Here is a 22,470-nt window from a genome sequence, read left to right as displayed (position 1 = left end):
CAATCATATCTCAATTTTTTTATTTTATCCTCATTTTTAATACACAATATGTGACATCCCACATCGCCCAGGGAAGTGATCCTTAAATGTATATTCTCATCTCTACCTAGCACGAGGCCTTTTGGGAGCTCATTGGCTTCGAGTTCCGTAGGAGCTCCGAAGTTAAGCGAGAAGGGGCTAGAGCAATCCCATGATGGGTGACCCACTGGGAAGTTGCTCGTGAGTTCCCAAAAACAAAACCGTGAGGGAATGGTAAGCCCAAAGCGGACAATATCAGTGCTACGGTGATGGAGCGGGCCCGGGAAGTGGTCCCACCCGGGCCAGGGATGTGACATTTGGTATCAGAGCCTAACCCTGGTCGTGATGTGCCGACGAGGACGTCGGGCCCCTAAGGGGGGTGGATTGTGACATCCCACATCGCCCAGGGAAGTGATCCTTAAATGTATATTCTCATTTCTACCTAGCACGAGGCCTTTTGGGAGCTCACTGGCTTCGAGTTCCGTAGGAGCTCCGAAGTTAAGCAAGAAGGGGGCTAGAGCAATCCCATGATGGGTGACCCACTGGGAAGTTGCTCGTGAGTTCCCAAAAACAAAACCGTGAGGGAATGGTAAGCCAAAGCGGACAATATCGTGCTATGGTAGTGAAGCGGGGCCAGGGAAGTAATCCGTCCCGGGCCAGGATGTGACACAATAGGTAAGGATAATAAAACAGTAATTATGTAATATTAAGATAAAATATTAAAAACTAATCACAATTCTTTTTAAAATAGTAATTTTGTATTTTTTGCCATTTTTTCCTATTTTACCCTCACTTTTGATATACAATACTTACCGAAGGATGGCAAAATAGTAATTGTGTATCTTTTGATAAAATGACAATCATATCTCTATTTTTTCTATTTTACCCTCATTTTTGATACACAATATTTACATAAGGATAACAAAACAATAATTATGTACTATTAGGATAAAATATTAAAAACTAATCACACTTCTTTTTAAAATTTTAAAAACTAATCACACTTCTTAATAAATAAAAAAATGAAATTATTCACACACAGAGTGTATGCTCATCGGCTAGTATGTAAAATACAAACAATAGCCCTTCTTTCAAGCAATTGAAATTATGGAATTGCTTCATTGATTTGAGCCTTGGAGATGGAGTCCTTGAAATCGTGGAAAATCGATTGAATAAATTGCATGACTATAAAATCTTTTCAATTTTTCATTTCATCGATTATTAGAAAATTTATTTGCAGTTAAGGTGAGTTGGCCAAATGAATAGATTTTTCAGTGTGTTCAAATTACAAGTACATACGTCATCTATCATTATACAATTGAAGAGACATTTAAAAAAAAATTCTCTCAATTTGTACAATGACATGTAACGTATCGTTTTGTATTTTAGGCACATTGAAAAATCTCTCGACTAAAGGTAATGTATCTGCTCCTAAAATAAAATTTGAATCCACTCATCCGTGTAAATTAGCATAAATTTAAAACATCTTGTTTAGCTGGAGGAAAGCCAACATGCAAATAGTTTCTAACAGTTGAAGCCGAGTAATACATGAAATCCTGAAAAAAAAAAAGAAAAAAAAAAGAGGGCTCAAGGCCAAGAGAGCCGTTCTTTTTAAGCAATAAAATTGTTTGGTTGATTGGATTAAAGCTCTGTCCATCTACAAGAAACAAAGAAAGAAGAGCCGAATAAGCGCCGGACACACATCCCATTCAATTCATCGAAACCAAACTGTTTGATCCCTTTTCTTCTTCCCTTTTGGCCATATTCCACCATGAACAATATTTGACCGTTAAAAATTCAACAGGCCACTTTTGTTTTTGTCCAATTAGATTTAGAAATGTCTTCAAATAATTGAAATTGTAAACACAAAATGAACATGTGTTCAAATCTGATTGGGTGAAAGCATGAGTAGTTGCTGAATTTTCAGCAACCAAGTATTGTACTTCCACGATTGTGATTCCTACGTCATTATCGTCATACCTCCGAAGGAAGAATCATGTTCATGTACGTGCTATGCTATTAAATATTAATTGTATGCATTATTAATTTGAGATATTGTCATTTGATGTTAGCAAGTTTTCGGAATCATGAAACAACATTACTTACAAAAGGGTACATCAATATGGTGATCTCTAAATAATAATGCTGAGCCACGTGTATGCTATTAGTTTGAAATATTATTACCTAATGTTGGTAAATCCTCGGAAACCAGACATTTGGGCAAACACAAGCCATTATCGAAAACTTAATCTCTAAAATGCTTAGGTAGCCTCGGTTGTATACACATCCGAAATGCATTCACCCTTATTACGGATGTATACAACTTTTTCTCTTTATCACTCATGAAATCACACAATAAGTGATATGGAGATGTGACGTGATGAGCATACCACCCTCTTAGAAGGCAGATTCTCTCCCCGATTGGAGTACTATCGAGTGGGAAGATCAAGCAACAGTAGGGTAGGCTTATAAAAACAATAATATGGCCATCAACAATTTTGAGAAAATGACTGCTTTTGCTTACTTGTTGACTCAAGCAACAAAAGAGAAAAGCAAAAGCGTAAACCACAACTTTTTTCTAGTCAAATTTGCTTTACTTTCTTCACAAGACTCTAAGGTTTCATATTCAACTTAAATCCAATTTTTTAAACTTAAAATCACTTTTTAAGTTATAGGTCTTAAAATTTTATTTAATATGACTATTTTTAAAAATTATACTCAAGATTAATTTAAAAATATATATATTCTATTTCTTAAAACACCAAAAGTGAATTTAAAAAAAATTTTAAACTTAAAATTCACTTTTTTTTCTCTCTCCTCTCGTCACACTCCGATTCTCTCTCTCCCCTTTTCTTGTCGGACACTACTTCGCTACTGAAATGTTCCACAGCCAAGTCCTATTCTTTCTTCTCTCTCATCCTCCTCCTTTTTTCTTCTTTCTCTCTCCTCCAATCTGATATCTTCTTTTTCTTTCTCTCTCTCCCTGTCTATCACTTTTGATCCTCTCCGATCCTATATCACCTCTGATCCTCTCTCTTCTTTCTCTCTCCTTCGATCTTTTTTTTTACAAACAAGTTTTTAAGTTCTAAAGAAAATAGTTTTTAAGAAATGTTTTGAAAAATAATGAAATTTTTTTAGTAGGATACCAAACAAACCGTAAGATTCTCCAAATCATCTCTAACAAGTTTTTGGAAAATGAGTTATATTTCACAGATCAAACTTAAAACTAAAATCGTCAATTTCGGCTTTATCAGCACGATAATAATATCCTCAAATCTCAGTTACAAGTTTAACCCCAAAGACGCAACTTAAAATGTGGATAAGGGGAATGAGCTAGAATTCCCATGGCAAAGACAATAACTGCTACTCTAATCCTCATCAATGTCATCAACTGCATCAAAGTCGGAATCTTCGCTGGCCGGCTCACTCTCGGAGTCACTCAACACGTACCTAGTCTGCCTGCGATTCGCCCTCTGAGGTCTTTCTCTTGCTGCAACTGGAGCTTCACTTCTTTCTTCAGTGGAAGGACTGTCCACCTTGTCATCACTTTCAGTCAACTCGTCTGCCAAACCAACTCTGCCAATCACAGAACTGCTTTTCTTGTTGAATGGTGATGCCCTCATCTTCCTCACTTTCGGCTCTGGTGAAGCCCTGGAACTCTCAGCAGGCTTCAACATTTCAGTTAAAAGCTTCTGGCCTGATGAAGTTTGAGGCTGCTTCTTGTTAGCTGCTGCGCCTCTCTTCTTTGCCGCCACAGGGGGTTTTGATGCTGCCACCTTTGGCTTTCCAGCCGCTTTTTTCCTTCCCCCCTTTGGCGCAGCTGCTATTTCTTCTTCAAAATCATCGTCGCTGTCCATTTGCATGGCCACCTTTTTGTTAGCTTGTTTCTTCTGGACTGGTTCTTGTGGCACTTCAGTATCGTTGCCTGTCACAGTAAACTACGTTAATCCACAACTTGCTGAGGAAACAAATAGTTATGCTGATTTCCTCATAAGCTAAAAATCGAAAAGGATATAGGCTGATTTCTCTAGATAAGTAGTGAAATGTTATCACTACCTGCTGAATTTTCAGGAGACGAATCAAGGTTATAGGCAGCAAGTCTTTCTTTCAGTTCAAGCACTTCGTCGTCATCGTCATCACTCAAAACTACAGAGGATCTCACTTGCTGCATAACAAACATAAAAACATAAGTTCCGGCTTCTTGTGTACAGCAGTTTTGTTCCATTAAGAACGTTAAACAAAAAATTAAAAATATAAAACAGCAGCTCAGACCTTGTTGGCAGCAGGAGCTTTCTTTGGACCTGCTCCTCCTCTCTTTTTCACTACCTCGGGATCTTTCTCTGACAAAGCAAGCAGATGATATTATGAGTAATGTAATCCGAAAATCCAGTGATGAAATAATATCTGTGGGCTAGTTTAAAAGAAAGCTTTTAACTAATCGAGTGTTACCTATTTCCATCACAGAACTGGAAGCCTCTGCATTGTTGGCCTTCTTAGTATTTTTCCGTGGTTTAGGTGCTTGTTTAGAAGCCTTAGAAGCAGGTACATTTTTCACTTGGGTTCTTGCTTTCTTTTTTGCCTCCTCTGCCAAAGCCTCACTTTTCTCCAGTTCCTGATATGAATGACAATATGTCAGACAAAGGACAAAAGAAAATTGAAGAAAAAATTGTGAAATAGAATCAAATTTTAGTACGTACATCAAGTTCCATTTCAAGAGCATCAAGATCCTTCAACCACAGTGACCTTGGTGTTGATTTTTTCAACTCATCAACCTCTGCATTGGCCTTATCCCTATCAGCCAATAGGGCCTGAACCCTCTCAATGGTCAAGGTCCCAATTGCCATGGATATTAGATACTCATAGTCACTAATTCGTGCTCCCTTTCAATGGCAGCCTCAGAGTTCTCTTCTGCATCTTCTGTATTTTCAGTTGCCCCTGCAACTTCTGGCTCTAGGGCTTTGGTTTTCTTCGGAAAAGGAGTGAAACCTTTCTCTTGGAGCTCAAGGAATAGATCCGCTCTCTTTCTATTGCTCACAATGATCTCTCCATTTACAACACCAAGGATAAACCTAACCTTGTTCTCCAATTTTAACAGTTCCAACTCAAGGTTCTCCAATAGCACTTTCTGCATGCATAATAGAAAACCGGTTAACAGTCGTAAGTCAGGCCAACAATATAAACACCTGTACATTGATGGGCACAAATGAAGTCACCTTTCTTTCCTCATAGAATTCAAGTCTCAGGTGAAAAAAGTCCTCAAGAACTGCAGAAAGAAAAAAACAACAAACAGAAAGTCTGGTTATATAAATTGTACAAGCAGGAGTAGAAAGAAAAAAAGAACGTGCTGAAAAACTCATACTTTGTTCTGGAGTGTCATATTTCTTTATCACGCCTTTTCGATCAAACAGGTGCATATTGCTCGTGCTTATGCTGGTGGTCAGCTTAAATTTCTTCAGCAAACCCTCTTGCTTGGCTGCCATCAGTTTCTCCTCACGCAAGTGGACTATGATGTCTACAGTACTGTGATCACTGTGCTGTGTGAAACCCTGGAGCATGCATAATTTCAATTAGGAACTAAATCATCTGGAACACATTTTAATCAAATATTGCAACTGTCAAGAAATTTAGGCCACTTTACCTCAATGAACGGATCCTTGGCTTTATCATTTCCTTCAGAGATGGACTCAAGGAATTCCTTATAATCTTGAGTCCACCTACGGATTGGCAACTCCGAAATCCTGAGTGACGTCTCACTGACTTCCTCTATGATCCCACAAGCAGTGTAGCTCACACCAGAATCCTTAACATTTTTCTCAATGGTTCCAGTAAATCCTCTGTACCAGGGATCCATTGGCACCATTGCATCACCATCAAGCAAACGCCTCACATTTGCAACAATGTCTCTCGGGTTATAATTAGGAATGTACGAGCTCCACCCTGTCCCAATTCCTTCACTACCATTAACAAGCACTGTTGGAATAATTGGCACATACCTATACAACACAAACCATTGTTAAGCTAAGTACATTCATTCTCCATTTGTTATTCTAAAAGCAATGTTCTCATTCTACAGGGAAAAGTTAAAAATACCAAGTGGGTTCAATAGATTGCCCATCTTCATTCAAGTAGTCAAGAAGTCTGTCATCATCCTTTGAGAAAAGGAACCTTGTAATATGAGAAAGGCGAGTATATATATAACGAGCGCTTGCATGATCTTTGCCTCCCTAAAGTAGCAAAATACAAGTGTAAATAGAAGATATCGGAATAAAACAACATGAAGAGCTAAAATTTTGTTAAATATTTAGCATGCGTGGTTAATCTCACCAAGTTACGGGTACCAAATTGACCATTTGGTTGAAGAAGATTGATATTATTGCTCCCCACAAAATCCTGTGCCATCCCAATAATAGTACTTGCAAGACTCTGCTCACCATGGTGGTAGGCAGAATGCTCAGACACATAACCAGAAAACTGGGCAACTTTTGCTTCCTTGACAAAGTTCCTCTTAAAAGAGCTAAAGAGAATCTTCCTTTGACCTGGCTTCAAGCCATCAACCATTGACGGAATAGACCTTTGCAGGTCTGCCATGGAAAACTGTATAAGTTCCTTGTGAACAAAGTCACTGTACTTAATAAGCTTCTCCTTCTGATCAAGATGTACTCCAGGCTGCAAATACAGAAAGTTCAACTGTCTCAATTAAAAATGATATAGAATAATCATTTCCCAAATACAAAAGCAAATTGCCATAACTTCCCACCTCAAACTGCCGAAGCCAATTCTTCCTCTCTTCTATTTTCTTTTTACTGAAAGCAAGCTCAATTGCCTCCCCATCACGCTCATCTATCCAAATAAAATCTTTCTTGTGCTGAGCAAGATTTTGAAAATAGTCCCTTCCTTCCTTAGAAGTGCTTGTTCCCAACCCCTAAATGGACATAAGTGTAAGTAGAAGAATATGAATAAACTTCAGAAACATGGTACGATTTCCAGTATGCCTCTACTTACATAAAGTGATCACAAACCTTATAATATTTTATGGACCAGCCACTTGCATTGCCCCTCAAACTTTCCTTCCATGCCTCATACTCAGGCATGGAATAAAATGCAAGGGTATTCCCCCTTTTGTGCGTTGCCTGTACAGAAATAATACAACTTATAGTAGTATTTCAAAAACAATCCATCACTTATGCTGAAGTTGCTAAGCAAACTAGCAAAGTCAAGTAAACCAACCTTGACAATCGGAGTTATGAACTCAACCAAAAAAGATGGAATTTTAAGCAGCGATGGCCAGAAGGAATGAATGAAATTGATAAGGAGACCCTTGATGTGGGAACCATCATGGTCCTATATAAACATAGAAATTAAGCTTCCATTAGTGATCAGAAAGAAAAAGACAAACTCTTAAGATTGCACATAGAAATCCAAACAAGAATAAAACCAAAAGAAAAGAAGTTAAAAGCATTCAACCTGATCAGTCATAATCATCAGACTACCATATCTTAAAGACTTAAGACTGGTATACTCTTTATCTTGCTGCAGTCCAAGAATCCTCTTGATATTCTTAATTTCCTCATTATCCCTGACCTGAGTGGCACTAGCTTCTCTTACATTGAGCAGTTTACCTCTCAATGGAAAAACACCATAATGATCTCTACCCACAACAGCAAGCCCCGCCATCTGTTTACGATAGATTCTGTTAATCTATTGCAGAAAGGAAGCCAAACAAATCAAGTAATTGTACCAATATTGCAAAACATAAAAACCTACTGCAAGAGCCTTAGCTGAGTCTCCTTCTGTCAATATCAAAGTACACTTTTCAGAATTCTTCCCTCCAGCATAGTTAGCATCCTCAAGCTTGTTGATATTATGAACCCTCTCTGTTTTAGTTCCATCAGTTTTCTTCAGGTCTTTGTTCTGTTTAAAATTTGCCCAAGAGAGAAGACTATCCACAATTCCAGACTTTGCAACTGCAAATTAATCAGCATACGAAAATCAAGATTAATTGTCTGAGTCTAGTATAGTTGAACAATTTGAAATACGGTTGCATTTGCATACCCTTATTTAAGAACGCTGGTGTAAGTTCACATTTAGATCCGAAACTATTTGGGCGTATCGTGAGAGTTTCCTTTGTTTGGGAATCAAATGCAGGGTTGTCAATAAGAGCATTGACAAAGACCCACAGATAATTCTTCACATTATGGGCTTTGAGGTTAGCATTCTTGTTCTTCTTATTTACAATACTCATCACATGGTTCGTGATCTGATCTGTTACGTAATTCACATGAGTTCCACCCTTGATTGTTGCAATTCCATTCACAAAACTGACCTGGTAAAAATAGAATTGAAAACTTGAGATTGACAATTCTAATGTGTACAGAACATGGTAACTTCACTTATTCAAATAGTTTTGTTCAAACCTGTTGAAACTGCCCGTCGCTGAGACTCACGCAAATCTCCCACCTATCATTGACTTTCTCCGTCAACCTGTCAAATGAATAGACACAGTTAGCAAATCCCCAACACAAACAGAAAAAAAAAAAGGAAGAACAAATCGGGACAAGAAGTGCAATTCATTACAAAAACCTTAGAAGGGGAGCATCTCTTGATTTTCCGGCAGATTGTAAGTAGAGGTCAACATAATCAAGAAATGACTTTACAGGGACCCTCGTTCCATTCAGATCAACCTTCACCGTCTTTCCGAGGCATCCGGCCAAGTCAATTACTCTCTTTTGCATCAGCGCCACCACATCATCTTCCAGATGGGTCATATTAAACTTGGACAGGTCGGGCTTATATGTAACCCTGGTCCAGTTCTCACTCTCTTTGCACTTTGTGATGACTGGCGCAGTTTTGTTCCCCATGTTGTTGGCGAACACCTGAAATCAGCAAGATCAGATTATTCAACTGACATAATGAATGAGCACATTATCACTGCCAAATGCCTGCAGCAATGTTTGGTCAGGCAGAATTCGGAATCCATTTCGAACCCATAGAAAAATGAATCATAACATTTTAGCATTTTGTTTTCCTTACCAACTAAAAGGATCTTATGGGAAACAAGGACATTATTTTTCATCGGAGAATCAAAGATAAAAATAAGATGAGAGAAAATCGGTTAAGGTGGTTTCGACAGGTGAACCAAACACATAGTTGCTCCGGTTAGAAGATGTGATTATGAGACAGAGACTAAGGGGAAAATGGGTAGAAGAAGACCTCAGAAGACTTGGAAAGAGACTATAAGAAAATACATAGAGTACGTAGAACTAACGGAAGAATTGGCGCAAAATCGTTTGTAATAACGTTGTCGGTGGGATAAGGGTTTATATTTGTTGTTCTTGGAGTACACATCAAACGTCAAAAAAATTAGAGAATCCATAATTTTATACCTGCTTATACTTCTTCTGTCGCATTCCGTCCGCCGTCTCGATGATGAACTCGGTGGAGAAGATGTTCGTAAGCTTGGCGCCGTAGCCATTGCGTCCACCGGTGGTCTTCTTCACCGTATCGTCGTAATTGCTACTGGTCAGGAGGTGCCCGAAGATCAACTCCGGGACGTAGACCCTTTCCTCCTGGTGAATCTCGACAGGAACTCCAGCGCCGTTGTTGTAGACGCTGATGGAGTTCTGCTCGACGTCAATGGTGACTTTGACGGAGTCCATGGACGGATCTCGCTGTTTGTTATCAGCGGCGTTGACGAGAATTTCGTCGAAGATCTTGTACAGGCCGGGAACGTAGGTGATGGAACGGTTGACCATCTCGCCATTTTGGTAGACCCAGAGGTTCGAGGTGTGCTTCTCGATCGACCCGATGTAGGTGTCGGGTCGGAGCAAGATATGCTCCAGCTGGCTCTTCTTCTGGTACATTTCTTCGATAGTCTTGCCTTTTCCGCCGCCATCGGTGGGGGCTGGGTGGTCGATGTTGGCGTTGTTACTGGTTTGGAGCGGGCGTTTCTTCTCGATCGCCATGGTTGGTGGCGTTTGGAGGAGGCGGATGATTCTAGAGTGAGGAAATGAGTGAGGGGGAGGGAGGAATTAGGGATTTATGGGTGGGATGCAACGGTCGATTAGGTATTTGAATTCGAATTTCAAATGAAAGGATTTTGGGCGCGGTGTTTGAAATGTTTGAATGGGAAATCGGACGGATGGGGTTCGAGTTTGAAGAATCACGGTGGATGATGAAGGAGAAAGGGAATCTTATAGGAAGGCGTTGAATCTCAGTTGACTGAATGGGTGCGTGCGATAATGGGATTTGTTTATGGACACTTTTTATCAATGGGATAATTTTCTACCATCCTATTCTCATTTCTATACATCTTCTCTTTTTACATATTATTTTTTGTTTTATTATCTTTATAAAAAAATTAATATAAGATGTTAACGTGTCTTAACTGTCACCCTTCAAATAGGAGGATATGAAATGATAAAGAGATTAGAAGGATATAGAATCCTCATCCATGGGATAAACGTCAAGAAACTAAAGGCTAAAGGTCTCAACAACGTCTCTCACTAGAAAATGCGGGTAACACGTATAAATTTAATCGAAATGTACGTTAACTAGTTCATCAATTATAAAATTCATCTAACGATACATTTCGATTGGGTTAAGTGTTAAAACATATAGCTTTTCCCTTCTATTTCCCCTCCCCAATTTCTCTCCAACCCTTGTTCATTGGGTTAAGTGTTAAAACCTTAAAAAAAAAAAAAAAAAAAAAAAAACTCAAATTGCCCCAAGATTTAGCCCAAAATTAGTGGTAGAGCCCACATTTGAGAGTGGAAAACAGAATGTGAAGCCCAAACGCCCAAAACCCACGCTTAGACGCGCCAGCCCAGCACCCAGCTAGACCCCACCCACATAGGCGTGTCCCCCTCTTGTCAGCCGCAACAATGAGCCCAACGACTCTTTTTTCTGATCCAATGGCCACAATTCAAATGGACCAACAGTCCAAATGTGTGTGTGTATATATATATACATATTTGTTTTATATTTATAGTTTCATTGAATCCAACGGCTGATATCTAATATGATCAAATCTAATGATATAAAAAAAGATCTAACAGTCCAAATTTAAATCTAACGGCTAAAATAATTTAAAAAAATTTATTTAACTCAAAATTCATCCAAATTTAGTGATTTTTCAATATTTATTGGAATCTAAATATTTTTAGGTTAAAATGTTTATAAAATTAAATTAGGATAGTGTACATAATTTTTTAAAAAAAAATAGCCTAAATTTATTCTTTAATAACCTCAGGCTAAAAACTTTAGACTATAAGGGTTAGAGGAGAAAAGCTGGCTTTGGATTAAAACCTAAATTTTTTGGGCTAAAAATTTTAGGTTTTACTTTAAGGGTTGGAGATGGTCTTATAGAGCCAAGCAGAGTGTGAGAATGTGAAGGTCAAAGAGTTCCACATTGTTGAAATGAGAAATCTTGCAATGACTTATAAGAGGTTAGATTATCCCATATATTATTAACTGATTTTATAATAGAATCTCAACTTTCTTCACAGAGAAGTCTGCGAATTCATATAAAGAATGAGGGCTGGGAAAACTTTGCCATACCCTACAAGCATTAAGCCAATCCCTAAGAACATGAGTAGCATATTCACATTCCTTTGCACGAGTGGAATGAAAATAGTTCGTAGTCAACCTCCTCTTTAGATCTTTGCTTATTAGCTAGGAGTAAGATTCTCTACCCTACTAATCTCTTTATCCCTTCATCCCCTCCTATTTGAACGATCACTGTTAAGTCACATAAACATTTTATATTGATTTTTTATAGAGATAATAAGATAAAAAGTAATGTGTGAGAGGAAGTGATGGAAGGAGATGTGAATATAAGGGTAGTGAATCCTCCTTAATTAATAGCTGAGCTCCATCTATAAACGTTTCCCAAGTACGGGAGGTCTCACCCAACATCGAAGAGGTCACATACAATTTTCGTTACAGGTTTTGCCTCCAATTTAATTTTGATCACCGGTATATTTATTTTGAGAAATGCTAAGGGGCTTCTCTAAAAGTATAATTCTTTATGAACTCTCTGCTACTTACAATTTAACGTCAATTTATGTATTAAAATTATAAAATATTGTGTTAGAAACATGATTAGTATATACCTGCTTTTGCAAGAACAACTTGTATAATATAAATTCACCGCCACAGTAACTTTCCATACTAATAACGTAAAAACATATAAGAAAAAACTAACACGTATCCTTTTATTATTAGCACCTAAGAAGTCCCATGCAAGGTCTTTCACGCTTTCACAGTTTCACCAATACTTCTCCCGCCGGAGACGACTAAAATAAACAAATAAATAAATACACAGAAATGAGAAGGCATTAGATTAACTTGTTATTCTGGCTGACAACAGTAACCTGAATCCACTGGAGTCCAATTCCGCTGTCTGGACGACGGCAACTACAGCAACCTGAATCCATACTTGCGAGTACGTTTTTCTTTCCCATCTCTCATCCACTTTGATTATTCTACGCTTTCTGTTTCTGTATCGTTGCTGAGAAAATTCAAGGAATTCACAAAGAAAATTGAAATTTCGACAATAACAGCCATAACAATTGAAATTCGGCGTACTTGAGGTTCTGTGATCTGTTTCTTATTGTCATTGATTTGTTGGTCTTACCTGATTAGATCATTAGAGAGAGAGAGAGAGAGAGAGTAATCTGAAGATCACAACTTCATGGTTGAATTCGTATTTAGGTATTTCCTGAATTTGTTTTGTATGGTTAACATTTTTGTTCGAATTAAGGGTTTTGATTTAGCTTTTTTGTTTTTAGCTGATATAAATTGATAATTGGTTTAATCGTGGTGTGTTTATAGATTAACCATTTGTTTGGTAACTACTCAGAATAACGGGATAGAATAACGTTAGATTAAATTTTGGTCTCATGTTCTTTGACCGCATTCAGTTTCGGTACAAAAATAACAACAATAACAAAGCCTTATCCCACTAATTGGGGCCGGCTGTATGAATCCATTACCAATGCAAAAAGCTAAGGACTTAAAGCTGAGCCTTGGTGTCATCTGCCAAAAGCATACACCGCGTGATATCATCTTGAATATGTCCGGTTACTTCATTGATTACCAATGCAAAAAGATAAGGACTTAAAGCTAAGCGTTGGTGTAACCCTATGGTTATGGGAAAGCTTTCGGTGAATCAAAGAAGTTTAGTTAGACTAGGGTGTACTGGTACTTAGGGTCAGCTGGAGCACTGGAGGTTTTGTTCATTTTGTTTACTTTTTTCTCAAGTCCCGAATGATGAATGATTTTACTCAATTGCTGTCTTTCTAAAACTATTAGAGGGGAAATCTTTGTATGTCAATTGCTTTCTTCAATTGGATTTGAATGTATAAGGACTTGGATTCAAAGTTATGAGTATTGGGTAGTGAGCTATTTGCTTGAAATCACTTTTGATACTGGAATGAAGGTGTGGTAGAGTTAATGTTTGGAATGATGTTGGCATTTGGAAATTTTGGAGTCAAAGTTAAGCATACACAATTGTTCCATGTTCAATAAATCGAAGTTTTGACAATCTGTAATTAAGTTCAAGCTTAGTGGATTATTCGTTATTATTCCTTAGCTTATATGAATCATGGACTTTTGTCCGAACGATTATGATTTGTGAGTTTCATGGCGAAGAAAAGACATATGAGTTCGGGCCCGATGCCCATCTCACTTAGTAAACACTAATACAGATGACATAATATTTTTCTTCTTCCTTTTGTTGGACACAACATCTTTCTGTACTCTAAAAAGTAAAAATGCTTTAGTGAGAATTTTGTTTATCCTCTTCAGTCTTGAGGAGGAGGGAGGGGGAGCTTGACCTGTTTTGCTGAGTTTCCCAAAATATTTTTAAATACAGTTATCAAAAGCCGTAGAAAACAGTACTAGTCTGTTGTGTATTCAAGATTCTTAATTGGCAGCGTGTAATCAAGAGTCTTAATTGTCCCCATTTCATGTATATTGTCTTACTAGATGGTTATCATTTAAGTTTGGCTATCAGAGTGTGGTACTATCGTATTTTAGAAATGGCATCTCATGATCTTTTTGGTATTAAAATGTGATGTCTATATTATCTTTTGACAGGAAAGATTGCTTGAAATAGTCTGGGAACTTCATTCAGCTTAGAAATGGACAACAATAACGATTTCACTTTTTGCCAGGTAAGTGTTATATGTACATTTTGTTATCAAGAAAGCTATACCCTTGAAATATGCCCATTGATTCAATGCATCTGTGAACACGAAAGTTCCTTGAAACAAGAAACAAGAATAACGTGTACAAAATAATATTTTTGTGTTTGATGATTTTGGGGTTACGATCTCTCTCAAATTGGGTCCTCTGATTCTATCTCCGTAAGATGTAGATTTGTTGATCCAAGGGCCGTCGATGCTTGATCTTGGATGAACAGTTGTAAGTTTCTTCAAGGGCCTTCGTGGCTTTGATCTTGAAGGTTGATGGAAGTTTCTTCAAGGGCCTTCAGGGCTTGATCTTGAATGTTGATGGATGAGCGGATCTTCAAGGGCTTTTGGGCTTGATCTTGAAGAACGGTTGGTTTTCTTCAAGGGCCGTTGAGGCTTGATCTTGAATGAACAGTTGGTTTTCTTCAAGGGGGCTTTTGGGCTTGATCTTGAAGAATAGATGTGTGGATTTGTTTTTTGATCCAAGGGCCGTCGGGGCTTGATCTTGGATGAACGGTTGTATGTGTGGATTTGTTGAGGTTGTTGATCCAAAGGGCCGTTGGGGCTTGATCTTAGGATGAACGGATGATGAATGATGAACGCTTTCTTCAAGGGCCGTTGGGGCTTGATCTTGAATAATGGTTGTGTGGATTTCTTCAAGGAAGGTTGATGGATGAGCGGATCTTCAAGGGCTTTTGGGCTTAATCTTGAAGATTGATGGATGAGTTGTTGATCCAAAGGGCCGTCGGGGCTTGATTTAAGGATGAACAGTTGATGAACGGATGAACACTTTCTTCAAGGGCCGTCGGGGCTTGATCTTGAATAATGGTTGTGTGGATTTCTTCAAGGGCTTTTGGGCTTGATCTTGAAGGTTGATTTGACGAAGAACGAAGAATGCTTTCTTGATCCTTCGGAATTCTTGGGAATTTGGATGCTTGAGAGCTTTGGAGTTTCAAAGTTTCAAGGATTTGGGGAATTCCTCTTCTAATTTTGGAGTAGAGAAATGTATTTGTGAATTCCTTGATGCTTGATACCTTGATGGAGAAGCCTATTTATAGGCTTTGAGAATGAATCACCACCCCAAAATATTTTTTTCCTTTCCAAGCACCATTGCCTAATTTTCCCACTTAATGCAATATTGAAATTGAAGTGGTGTAACTTATGGCCTAATTTCCCACTTAATACCATTTTAAACTTGAAGTGGTGTAACTTATGGCCTAATTTCCCACTTAACACCATTTTAAACTTGAAATGTGTATGCTTTGTCATTGCCCAAATGAGAAAAACTTGCTTTGATCCGTAATGGATTGAAGTGTGCTTGCCTTGTCATTGCCCAACATGAGAAGAAAAACTTGTTTTGATCCTCAATGGATTGAAATGTACTTGCCTTGTCATTGCCCAAAATGAGAAGAAAAACTTGTTTAATCCTTCAAGGGTATTTCTTCCTATTTTGTTGAGTCACACGCCATGTGTACAATTTGTACAACACGTGGCGTATGCCATGTATGCCTTGACACGTCAAAACTTTAATGCATTGGTAAACATTTGTTTTACTGAAATTTCGATGTCTACAGCATCATCTGCAGTGGTTTGTGTTTCGGGGATATGATTGATAGTGGCTGAGTTTTTGTATGTCATAATTCCATATTGATGTAAGGTCTGTGGTATATGTTCAGGTTGGCCCACCAGGGAACCAGGATGATCATGAGACAAATAAGCTCACTTCAGATACAGAAAACATTACCATAAAGGATGGATTGTCAAATGGCACTAGTAGTAATGAGAATAGATGTGTTCTGTGGCAAGGTGGTTTACCAGGAGAAGCCACTTCCAAAAAACAGGAAACAGTTGGTTCTTTGTCTGTCAGCGTCATTGATGCATCATCCATGAAAAAGAAATCTGAAGTTCCAAAGCAACTAAAATCAGGTGATGCTGGAAACTCAGTCAAGCCTGCAACTCGTGCTAAAGTACCTTTTGAGAAGGGATATAGCCAAATGGATTGGCTCAAACTTACTCGAACACATCCTGACCTTGCAGGTACTTAGTTAAAAAGTGCCTCAGCTGATATTGCTTCTCATCTGTCATAATTTTGCTTCTTCCTGTCACTATTTTTCTTGACCTTTTTTTTTTCATGTCATTTGTGTTCTGTTGGCTATGATGCATACATAATTTGTGATTTTTCTTTCTAGCACTGGTAAGTTTTTATTTGCGACTCTTGTCAAGAACAAAAGTTGTAAGGATATACCTTTAAACTTTGTGATAATCCCAAAGAATATACTTTCTTTTTATCTTTTGTAAAGCTTTTGCACTTTGTGGTAATCCTAAAGGCAATTATCAGAAGATATAAAGAACATACCTTCAAACTTTGCCCAATGAAAGTATTCTAGCTCTACAAGTTCGTTGAGGTCCCTAAGTCATCCTTGTTGAAAACACGTTTATGAATATTATGTACTCATAGAAAGCCTATTCGTCATGAATTTCTGATGCATGTTATTATAAGTTCAGGAAACAACTTGTGATATCTCTGGTATTTTCAAGTGCAGTAGTGATTATATCAGTGTTAGTTCTCAAGATTCAAATTGTGTCTCAGGCTTAAAGGGACAGTCAAATAAGAGGCTTATTTCACTGAATGAAGTTAAACAGCACCAAAAAGGAGATTCAATGTGGACTGTTCTAAAAGGCCGCGTGTACAATTTGTCTCCATACATAAGATTTCGGCCGGGAGGTATGTACATGTTTTAGTCTGTTCAAGTTCAAATGTTAGCTGGAGTGAACTGTGTCATTCCAAGTGTGTATTGCTGACACCTTTCCTTGTAAACCCCAAAATTGTTAAAGTATTTATATCGGTAGGCATGCTTTATCGGGTTCTTGCAGTCTTCTTATTGAAGTTTTATTGCTCCACACCCCCAACTTAGCCGACAAAATTCAATTAATAGCATGAGACATCTACGAGAAGTGCTACAAAAAATGAGGGCACTTTCTGTTTCTTCTAAATTCTTACGAAGATTAGCTATAAAAGGGATGTGGGCTATTGATTTCAAGTTTACTTGGCGGATGTGTGCCAACTCTGAGCTCGTTAATGACCTAGGAAGAGTAATAAGGTAGAAAGGCAAAGCGTTTGCATTTATAGGGCAATCTGATGTTAACCATATAATTTCTATATAAGCATTTTCAAATGCATTACCAATTCACCACCAATTTTATTAAATCCTTCATATTGCAATTGGCATAATTCTGTCACCAAAAAACTGCTGAGTGATGAGGTCTAACTACGAACCATAAATGAGACTTTGCGAGAGTTTCTGTATGTTATTTGGTTAGAACTACGACATACAAATCCTGTTTTTGACGATTTCTTTTTCTTCAGGTGTTGATATTCTAAAGAAGGCTGTGGGAAAAGACTGCACATCGTTATTCAGTATCCTTTTCTATTAATTGGTTATGTGTTGTTGAGTTTTATTGTCCTTAAGCCTGACGTCTCCATGAAAACAAGAGAATAGATTTGCTACCACCATACCATATTAAGTGTTTTGGAATGTGTTTTATTTTTGGGATCCATGTAGTGGGTAGATTAAATCAAACTCTTCCAACGGCGCATAGAATGGGTGGTGAGCAAATGTATTATCTACCAACAGAACTGCCCGTAAAACTTGTTATTACTAATGGAGTAGGATTGGGAAGGTTTTTCTCTTTTTCTTGTTCACCAGAGAAATTTTGAATCATAACAAGCATTTCCAAAGCTTGAACAGGAATGGCGGATTCTCTTGGTCTCGCTCATTCCAAGGAATGGGTTTAGGATTCCTGAAATCCGATTCAGCGAAGCAACGCAACCAAAAAGTGCCTGCAAATCAGCAATGTGTTTGGGATCATCTTCATTTTATTTTAGCCTATTATAAAGTGCTGTTAACTATTGCTCCTTATTACATTTCTTTAGATAAATACCATGCTTGGGTGAATGCTGAATTTTTACTCGAGAAATGTCTCGTTGGTACTTTAGACGATGGCGAAGGACAACATTCCAAACACTAGGAATCTGCGGCCCGCTCATCATACCGGCAGATTGGCACAGCAATTTATTTTCCAAATCAAAGTTCGCATTATATTTATCATAACAATTTCATATAGAGATGTGATATACACACATCCTATTTTGCTTCTTACACACCCCTTGATAATTTATATCCGTTGATCTTCTTTAATTCATCTGATCAGACGGTCGAAAGTTAAAAAGATGTGTGATAAGTAAAATAAGATGTGTGTATATCACACCCCTTTCATATATTCATTTTAAAAGAAACACACCTCATACACTGTTGTACCATTTGTCAAATTCATATTTTGTTGTATATTATTAATGCATAAGCATTAGAGATGTTCTTGCATGCTATGGAACTTTCCAATTCAATGAAACTAATAAAAATGATTTGAAAACTTTAAGTTTTGACCATAAAGACAAAATAAAAAATAAAATAAACAGTACTAGAAACCTTTCGCACTTTATTTTACCATAAGCTACCAAAGAAAACTTCAGAACCTTCACAAATAAAGCGCTTAAGACTTTATCTTATCACAAGCTACCAAAGAAAACTTAAGATCCTTCATAACTAAAGCCCTGAAAACTTACTTTAATGTCCAAAACACTTCCAAGCACCGTTTTAAAGAAAAATCTCTAGATCCTTCATAACACATCTGCCCTCGTCAACGGCCAAATTCACAAAATGTCGGAATCATATTAACCGTTGCACAATCTCTATAACGATGTTGTAGTCTTATGGTGATTTAACTAAAAAACCTAGAAAATCTAGCAATTAAGCAACAGGGGAAACCTTAACTTCATCTAGGATAGGGCCACAAAGAGCTCCATAGTCCTTGGTGTGGTAGAAGGAGCTGAAGAACGTGATTCTGGTCCTGATTGAAACCGCTTTGAACCTGAAACTGGCCTTCTTGAACCCGCCTTTTCCTTTGGAGGCGAAGGGAACTTTAAGCGTTTCCTTGCCGGCAAATGCTTCAACCATCATTGATCCTTGGCAGCCGTTTCTTGCATCGCCGACGGTGAATGAGAGGCTGTAGAGCTTGTTGGGAACTGTCCTTATGATCTGGGCTATGGCACTTTCTCTCCCCGCAACAAGCTCGACTGCGCCCTTTCCGACTGGAACATTAAAGTGATTGGAATCGATGAACTTTACGGCCTTGAGGGACTCGATGATCCAGCCGGGGAGCGGGGATGTCGCATCTAGTTGTTTCGGAGGGAGGAGTACACCATGGGAAGAGTTTAATAACCTATGGGGAGCCTCTTCAAAGCCAGGGTTTCTGACCAAATTATCTGTAAGAAACATTCAATGGTTTCAACAAAATAGCCTTGTTTTCTTTGTAAACTCCAATAAGCAACACATCCAAAAACCAGAGCATACAATTTAAGAACGAAAACGGTTAGTGTCAAGCTTTCTGTCTTTCCAAAGGTAAAAAGCTGCAACTAGTTTACGTTTTTAGTAGACTGAACACTGAAATGGTTATCAATCGACCCCTTGACCGAAAAAAAGTTGGAAAAGCCACCCCTAATGATCCAGATGCACAGTGGACAAAGGAACCCAGATCTGGATAACCCATATAACTATCAAGCAAGAAACTTTGTGCAAATGCTATGTTACAAAATGTTTGAACAAAAACATGTTCTTTATATAGGAGTAACAAATAAATTGTCTCTGCAGGACGTCGTCTAAACTTCGAGTAATGATTCTACGCCCTAAAACAATCAACCATGTCAATAAATCAGATCGGAGTTGGAAATTAGCTGCATAAGCATAGTTACCTCTAGTGGGGTACACAGGGAAAAGCTCCTTGATAGCAATGGCATCCAAGAGAGGGCCACAAGCAGGATCCTCTTGAACCCCAGGATTGTGAAAAGTCACTTTAACAGTTGCAGAAGTTGCTCTGAATCCCCAAGCGTAAGTGTCGCCGCCATTGCTGCTGTATAGGGTTTGCATAGGAAGGTCCCCTGCCTGGGGAGGCACCAAAACCCTCAAAACCTCCTCTTGGGCACAAGTCCTTGATGCCCCAAATGTTAGGGCATACAGAGAGCCTGGCTTGACTTTAAGGGTCTGGGAGATTGAGGCCTCATTGCCAAGCCTCACAGCATGGACGCCATGAGCTACATTAAAGTACATTCCGCCGGGTTGCGGCCCGGCGGAAATGTACTCCACCAGGCCATCGATTTCCCACTTGGGCAGTGCATATTTGCCTACCAGAACTTTTTTCTTGAGGTTAGTTGGTTTTGGTGGCTCTTCAAAGTTGCCATTGGCCAAGAGTCCTGATTAAGATGTGCAGATAAATAATAGATCAGAAAAGAGAGAGAGAGAGAGAGAGAGAGAGCACAAAAGTAAAGACAGCTCAGTGAAAAATATCAGAGAGAGAGAGAGAGCTTACCATCCAGAGGCACAGATGCAGAAGCAGGATTAGTGAGTAGCAATGAGAATGCAAGCAAAAGTGAGAGCAACCCAGTAGCCATTTTCACCATTAGAATGGTAACAGATGAAAGAGAGAGAGAGAGAGAGAGAGAGAAGAAGAAGAAGAAGAAGAAGAAGAAGAAGAAGAAGAAGGTGTTTGATGAGAGAGAGAGAAGGTGGAGGGCTCGCATTTATAGGGTGCGGAGGATAAGATAGGAAATGGGGAAGAAGGAAAGTTTTGCAGAAATCACGTTGAGACTCAGAAGGAGCTGCCACCTGGCAACGTCCTTTCAAAATTCAAAGCACCCCTCTCTTCCCTCTGTTGGGTTTGTCTGCTTGTCTGGATTCCGCAAACCCCATCTTTCTCCGTAATTCATGTTAGTGCTATTCCTGTAATTTTTACCTTTCCAATTCTCCATCTCAATCCTCCTCCATTTCCGAATATCGAGTTTAAAACAAGAAGAGGGAAAATTACAAACGCGTGTTGATCAACCAAGAACCGGCATAAGTTTCGCTAAATTGGCCAAAACAACGTAACATGTTCTACTAGAAAATGGTTAGCAAATGTGCTCATCTTTTAGATTCATTAAGCTAGTTCTGTCATTGTAAAGTCTCAACGTTTATGTCATCACACTTCTATTTATGTCCGACTTCCATACCAAAATTATTAATGTAATGCTTTAAATTATTTAGTACGGAATTTTACATTCTCAACATGGGTTTTAATTTTTTTTGTAAACATGAATAATAAGGTCGAGCTAAATGTGTAACGCTCCTCTTGCAGAAGACAATACATACGTAGTGTGCATAGTGTGAATCTTCCTAAAAATTACCTTATTATTATGATTTTTCTACTATCAAAATTAAGTGGACTTTTTAGTTTGTGACAAAATAATTGGAATTTTGGGTTTTTAGTTTATAAATTAAATGAGTATTGAGCTATATAAATCAAATTAGGTCAACTCAAATTTGATTAATCTGCGTCCAACATACGAAATGCGGATACTAGAATTTTCCCAAATTAGTTGGCACTTGATAGGGGGCTTTTGTTTTCTTCAAAATTTTAATCAAAAGCCACAGAGGAGGAGGAGGGGATGTTTTTTTAGCTAGATTCTTTCAGAATGACGAAAACTAGTACAATACATAAATGTAATAATATAATTAATTAAAAATTAAAAAAATTAACTAATTATATTTTAACATTTAGTGTTCCGTGCAAAAATTTCCGTTCTGTTTTATATGTGAAATATCTCGTGGATCGCGGCGTTGCGTTGTATGATTGTACCATGTGATTCTGCTTCAGGAAAGTCTGACGAAAATGGCCTAGCAAAGATATGTCAGATTCTGTTTCTGCTAAATTAATTGTTTATTTGGTTACAACGTCTGCTAAATTAAACTAATCTCCAACCGTGTAGTCGCATTAATCAGCTTTTAAATTTATTTATCTTTGACCACTATTACTGCTTAATTACATTTTCCACACAAGTCATAACATTAACAACAAAAAGATGGAAAAAAGGAGCAGATCTATGAATGTTTTGGGCCCTACTTTTTGGAAAGGAAAAAAAAATTGTTTTGGGACCACTCATGCGTCATAGCATTATGGATGTATTGGAAGGACTGATGGGTCATGGAATACCCATGCCTTGATGACACTAAACGGTAATGGGACCTGTCAATATTAGTAATTGTTTGTTAGGACACGTTATACTGCTGTCCTCTTAAGAGAAATTTACAGAAAACAGGACTAACGGAATCACTATCGAGCAACATTTTAATGTACTAATATGTTGTCATGTGCAAAAGAATTTATTTAT

At 38.1% G+C, this 22,470-nt stretch overlaps 3 protein-coding genes across 4 annotated transcripts; 1 reads left to right on the top strand and 2 right to left on the bottom strand.

Annotated features, from left to right (window-relative positions):
* Positions 1–3,180: 3,180 nt before the first annotated feature.
* On the bottom strand, positions 3,181–10,086 carry LOC103945911 (DNA topoisomerase 2). Its single transcript, XM_009356508.3, is given in 20 exon segments — positions 3,181–3,943; positions 4,075–4,183; positions 4,291–4,358; positions 4,468–4,630; positions 4,716–4,888; positions 4,891–5,143; positions 5,232–5,281; positions 5,378–5,564; positions 5,657–6,011; positions 6,109–6,242; positions 6,343–6,684; positions 6,776–6,940; positions 7,038–7,148; positions 7,246–7,359; positions 7,483–7,692; positions 7,783–7,982; positions 8,071–8,341; positions 8,433–8,499; positions 8,599–8,891; positions 9,402–10,086. Coding segments are annotated over 20 exon segments (4,401 nt in total). The 5' UTR covers positions 9,981–10,086; the 3' UTR covers positions 3,181–3,386.
* A 2,201-nt stretch (positions 10,087–12,287) lies between these two features.
* Positions 12,288–18,843, top strand: LOC103945909 (cytochrome b5 domain-containing protein RLF-like). 2 transcript variants are annotated; one of them, XM_048586378.1, is made up of 7 exons: positions 12,288–12,460; positions 12,661–12,729; positions 14,116–14,192; positions 15,887–16,247; positions 16,801–16,935; positions 17,578–17,628; positions 18,145–18,843. In XM_048586378.1, the coding sequence occupies exons 3-7, from the start codon at positions 14,160–14,162 to the stop codon at positions 18,237–18,239; spliced, it is 675 nt and encodes a 224-aa protein (XP_048442335.1). In that variant the 5' UTR covers positions 12,288–12,460; positions 12,661–12,729; positions 14,116–14,159; the 3' UTR covers positions 18,240–18,843. The 2 variants fall into 2 exon arrangements, with proteins under 2 accessions (XP_048442335.1, XP_048442334.1); XM_048586377.1 differs by lacking the exon at positions 12,661–12,729.
* Positions 18,706–20,795, bottom strand: LOC103945913. Its single transcript, XM_048586376.1, has 3 exons — positions 20,634–20,795; positions 20,020–20,517; positions 18,706–19,533 (listed from the first exon to the last, which is right to left on the bottom strand). The coding sequence occupies exons 1-3, from the start codon at positions 20,722–20,724 to the stop codon at positions 19,019–19,021; spliced, it is 1,104 nt and encodes a 367-aa protein (XP_048442333.1). The 5' UTR covers positions 20,725–20,795; the 3' UTR covers positions 18,706–19,018.
* Between the last annotated feature and the right edge of the window lie 1,675 nt (positions 20,796–22,470).

The sequence above is a fragment of a genome, unplaced genomic scaffold (genome assembly GCF_019419815.1).
Source record: "Pyrus x bretschneideri cultivar Hongxiangsu unplaced genomic scaffold, Pyrus_bretschneideri_v1 Contig24, whole genome shotgun sequence".
NCBI lineage: Eukaryota > Viridiplantae > Streptophyta > Magnoliopsida > Rosales > Rosaceae > Pyrus > Pyrus x bretschneideri.
The sequence above is the reverse complement of the archived record's forward strand: the minus strand, read 5'-3'. Positions and strand labels throughout refer to the sequence as shown.

Excerpts from the sequence above, each read along its gene's own strand:
- LOC103945909 (XM_048586377.1), top strand. The coding sequence starts at position 14,160 with ATGGACAACAATAACGATTTCACTTTTTGCCAG. Across the intron at positions 16,248-16,800 it reads AACACATCCTGACCTTGCAG|GCTTAAAGGGACAGTCAAAT; the intron begins GTACTTAGTTAA and ends ATTGTGTCTCAG. Across the intron at positions 17,629-18,144 it reads AGACTGCACATCGTTATTCA|ATAAATACCATGCTTGGGTG; the intron begins GTATCCTTTTCT and ends ACATTTCTTTAG.
- LOC103945913 (XM_048586376.1), bottom strand. The coding sequence starts at position 20,724 with ATGGTGAAAATGGCTACTGGGTTGCTCTCACTTTTGCTTGCATTCTCA. Across the intron at positions 20,518-20,633 it reads TGCATCTGTGCCTCTGGATG|GACTCTTGGCCAATGGCAAC; the intron begins GTAAGCTCTCTC and ends CATCTTAATCAG. Across the intron at positions 19,534-20,019 it reads CCCTGTGTACCCCACTAGAG|ATAATTTGGTCAGAAACCCT; the intron begins GTAACTATGCTT and ends TGTTTCTTACAG.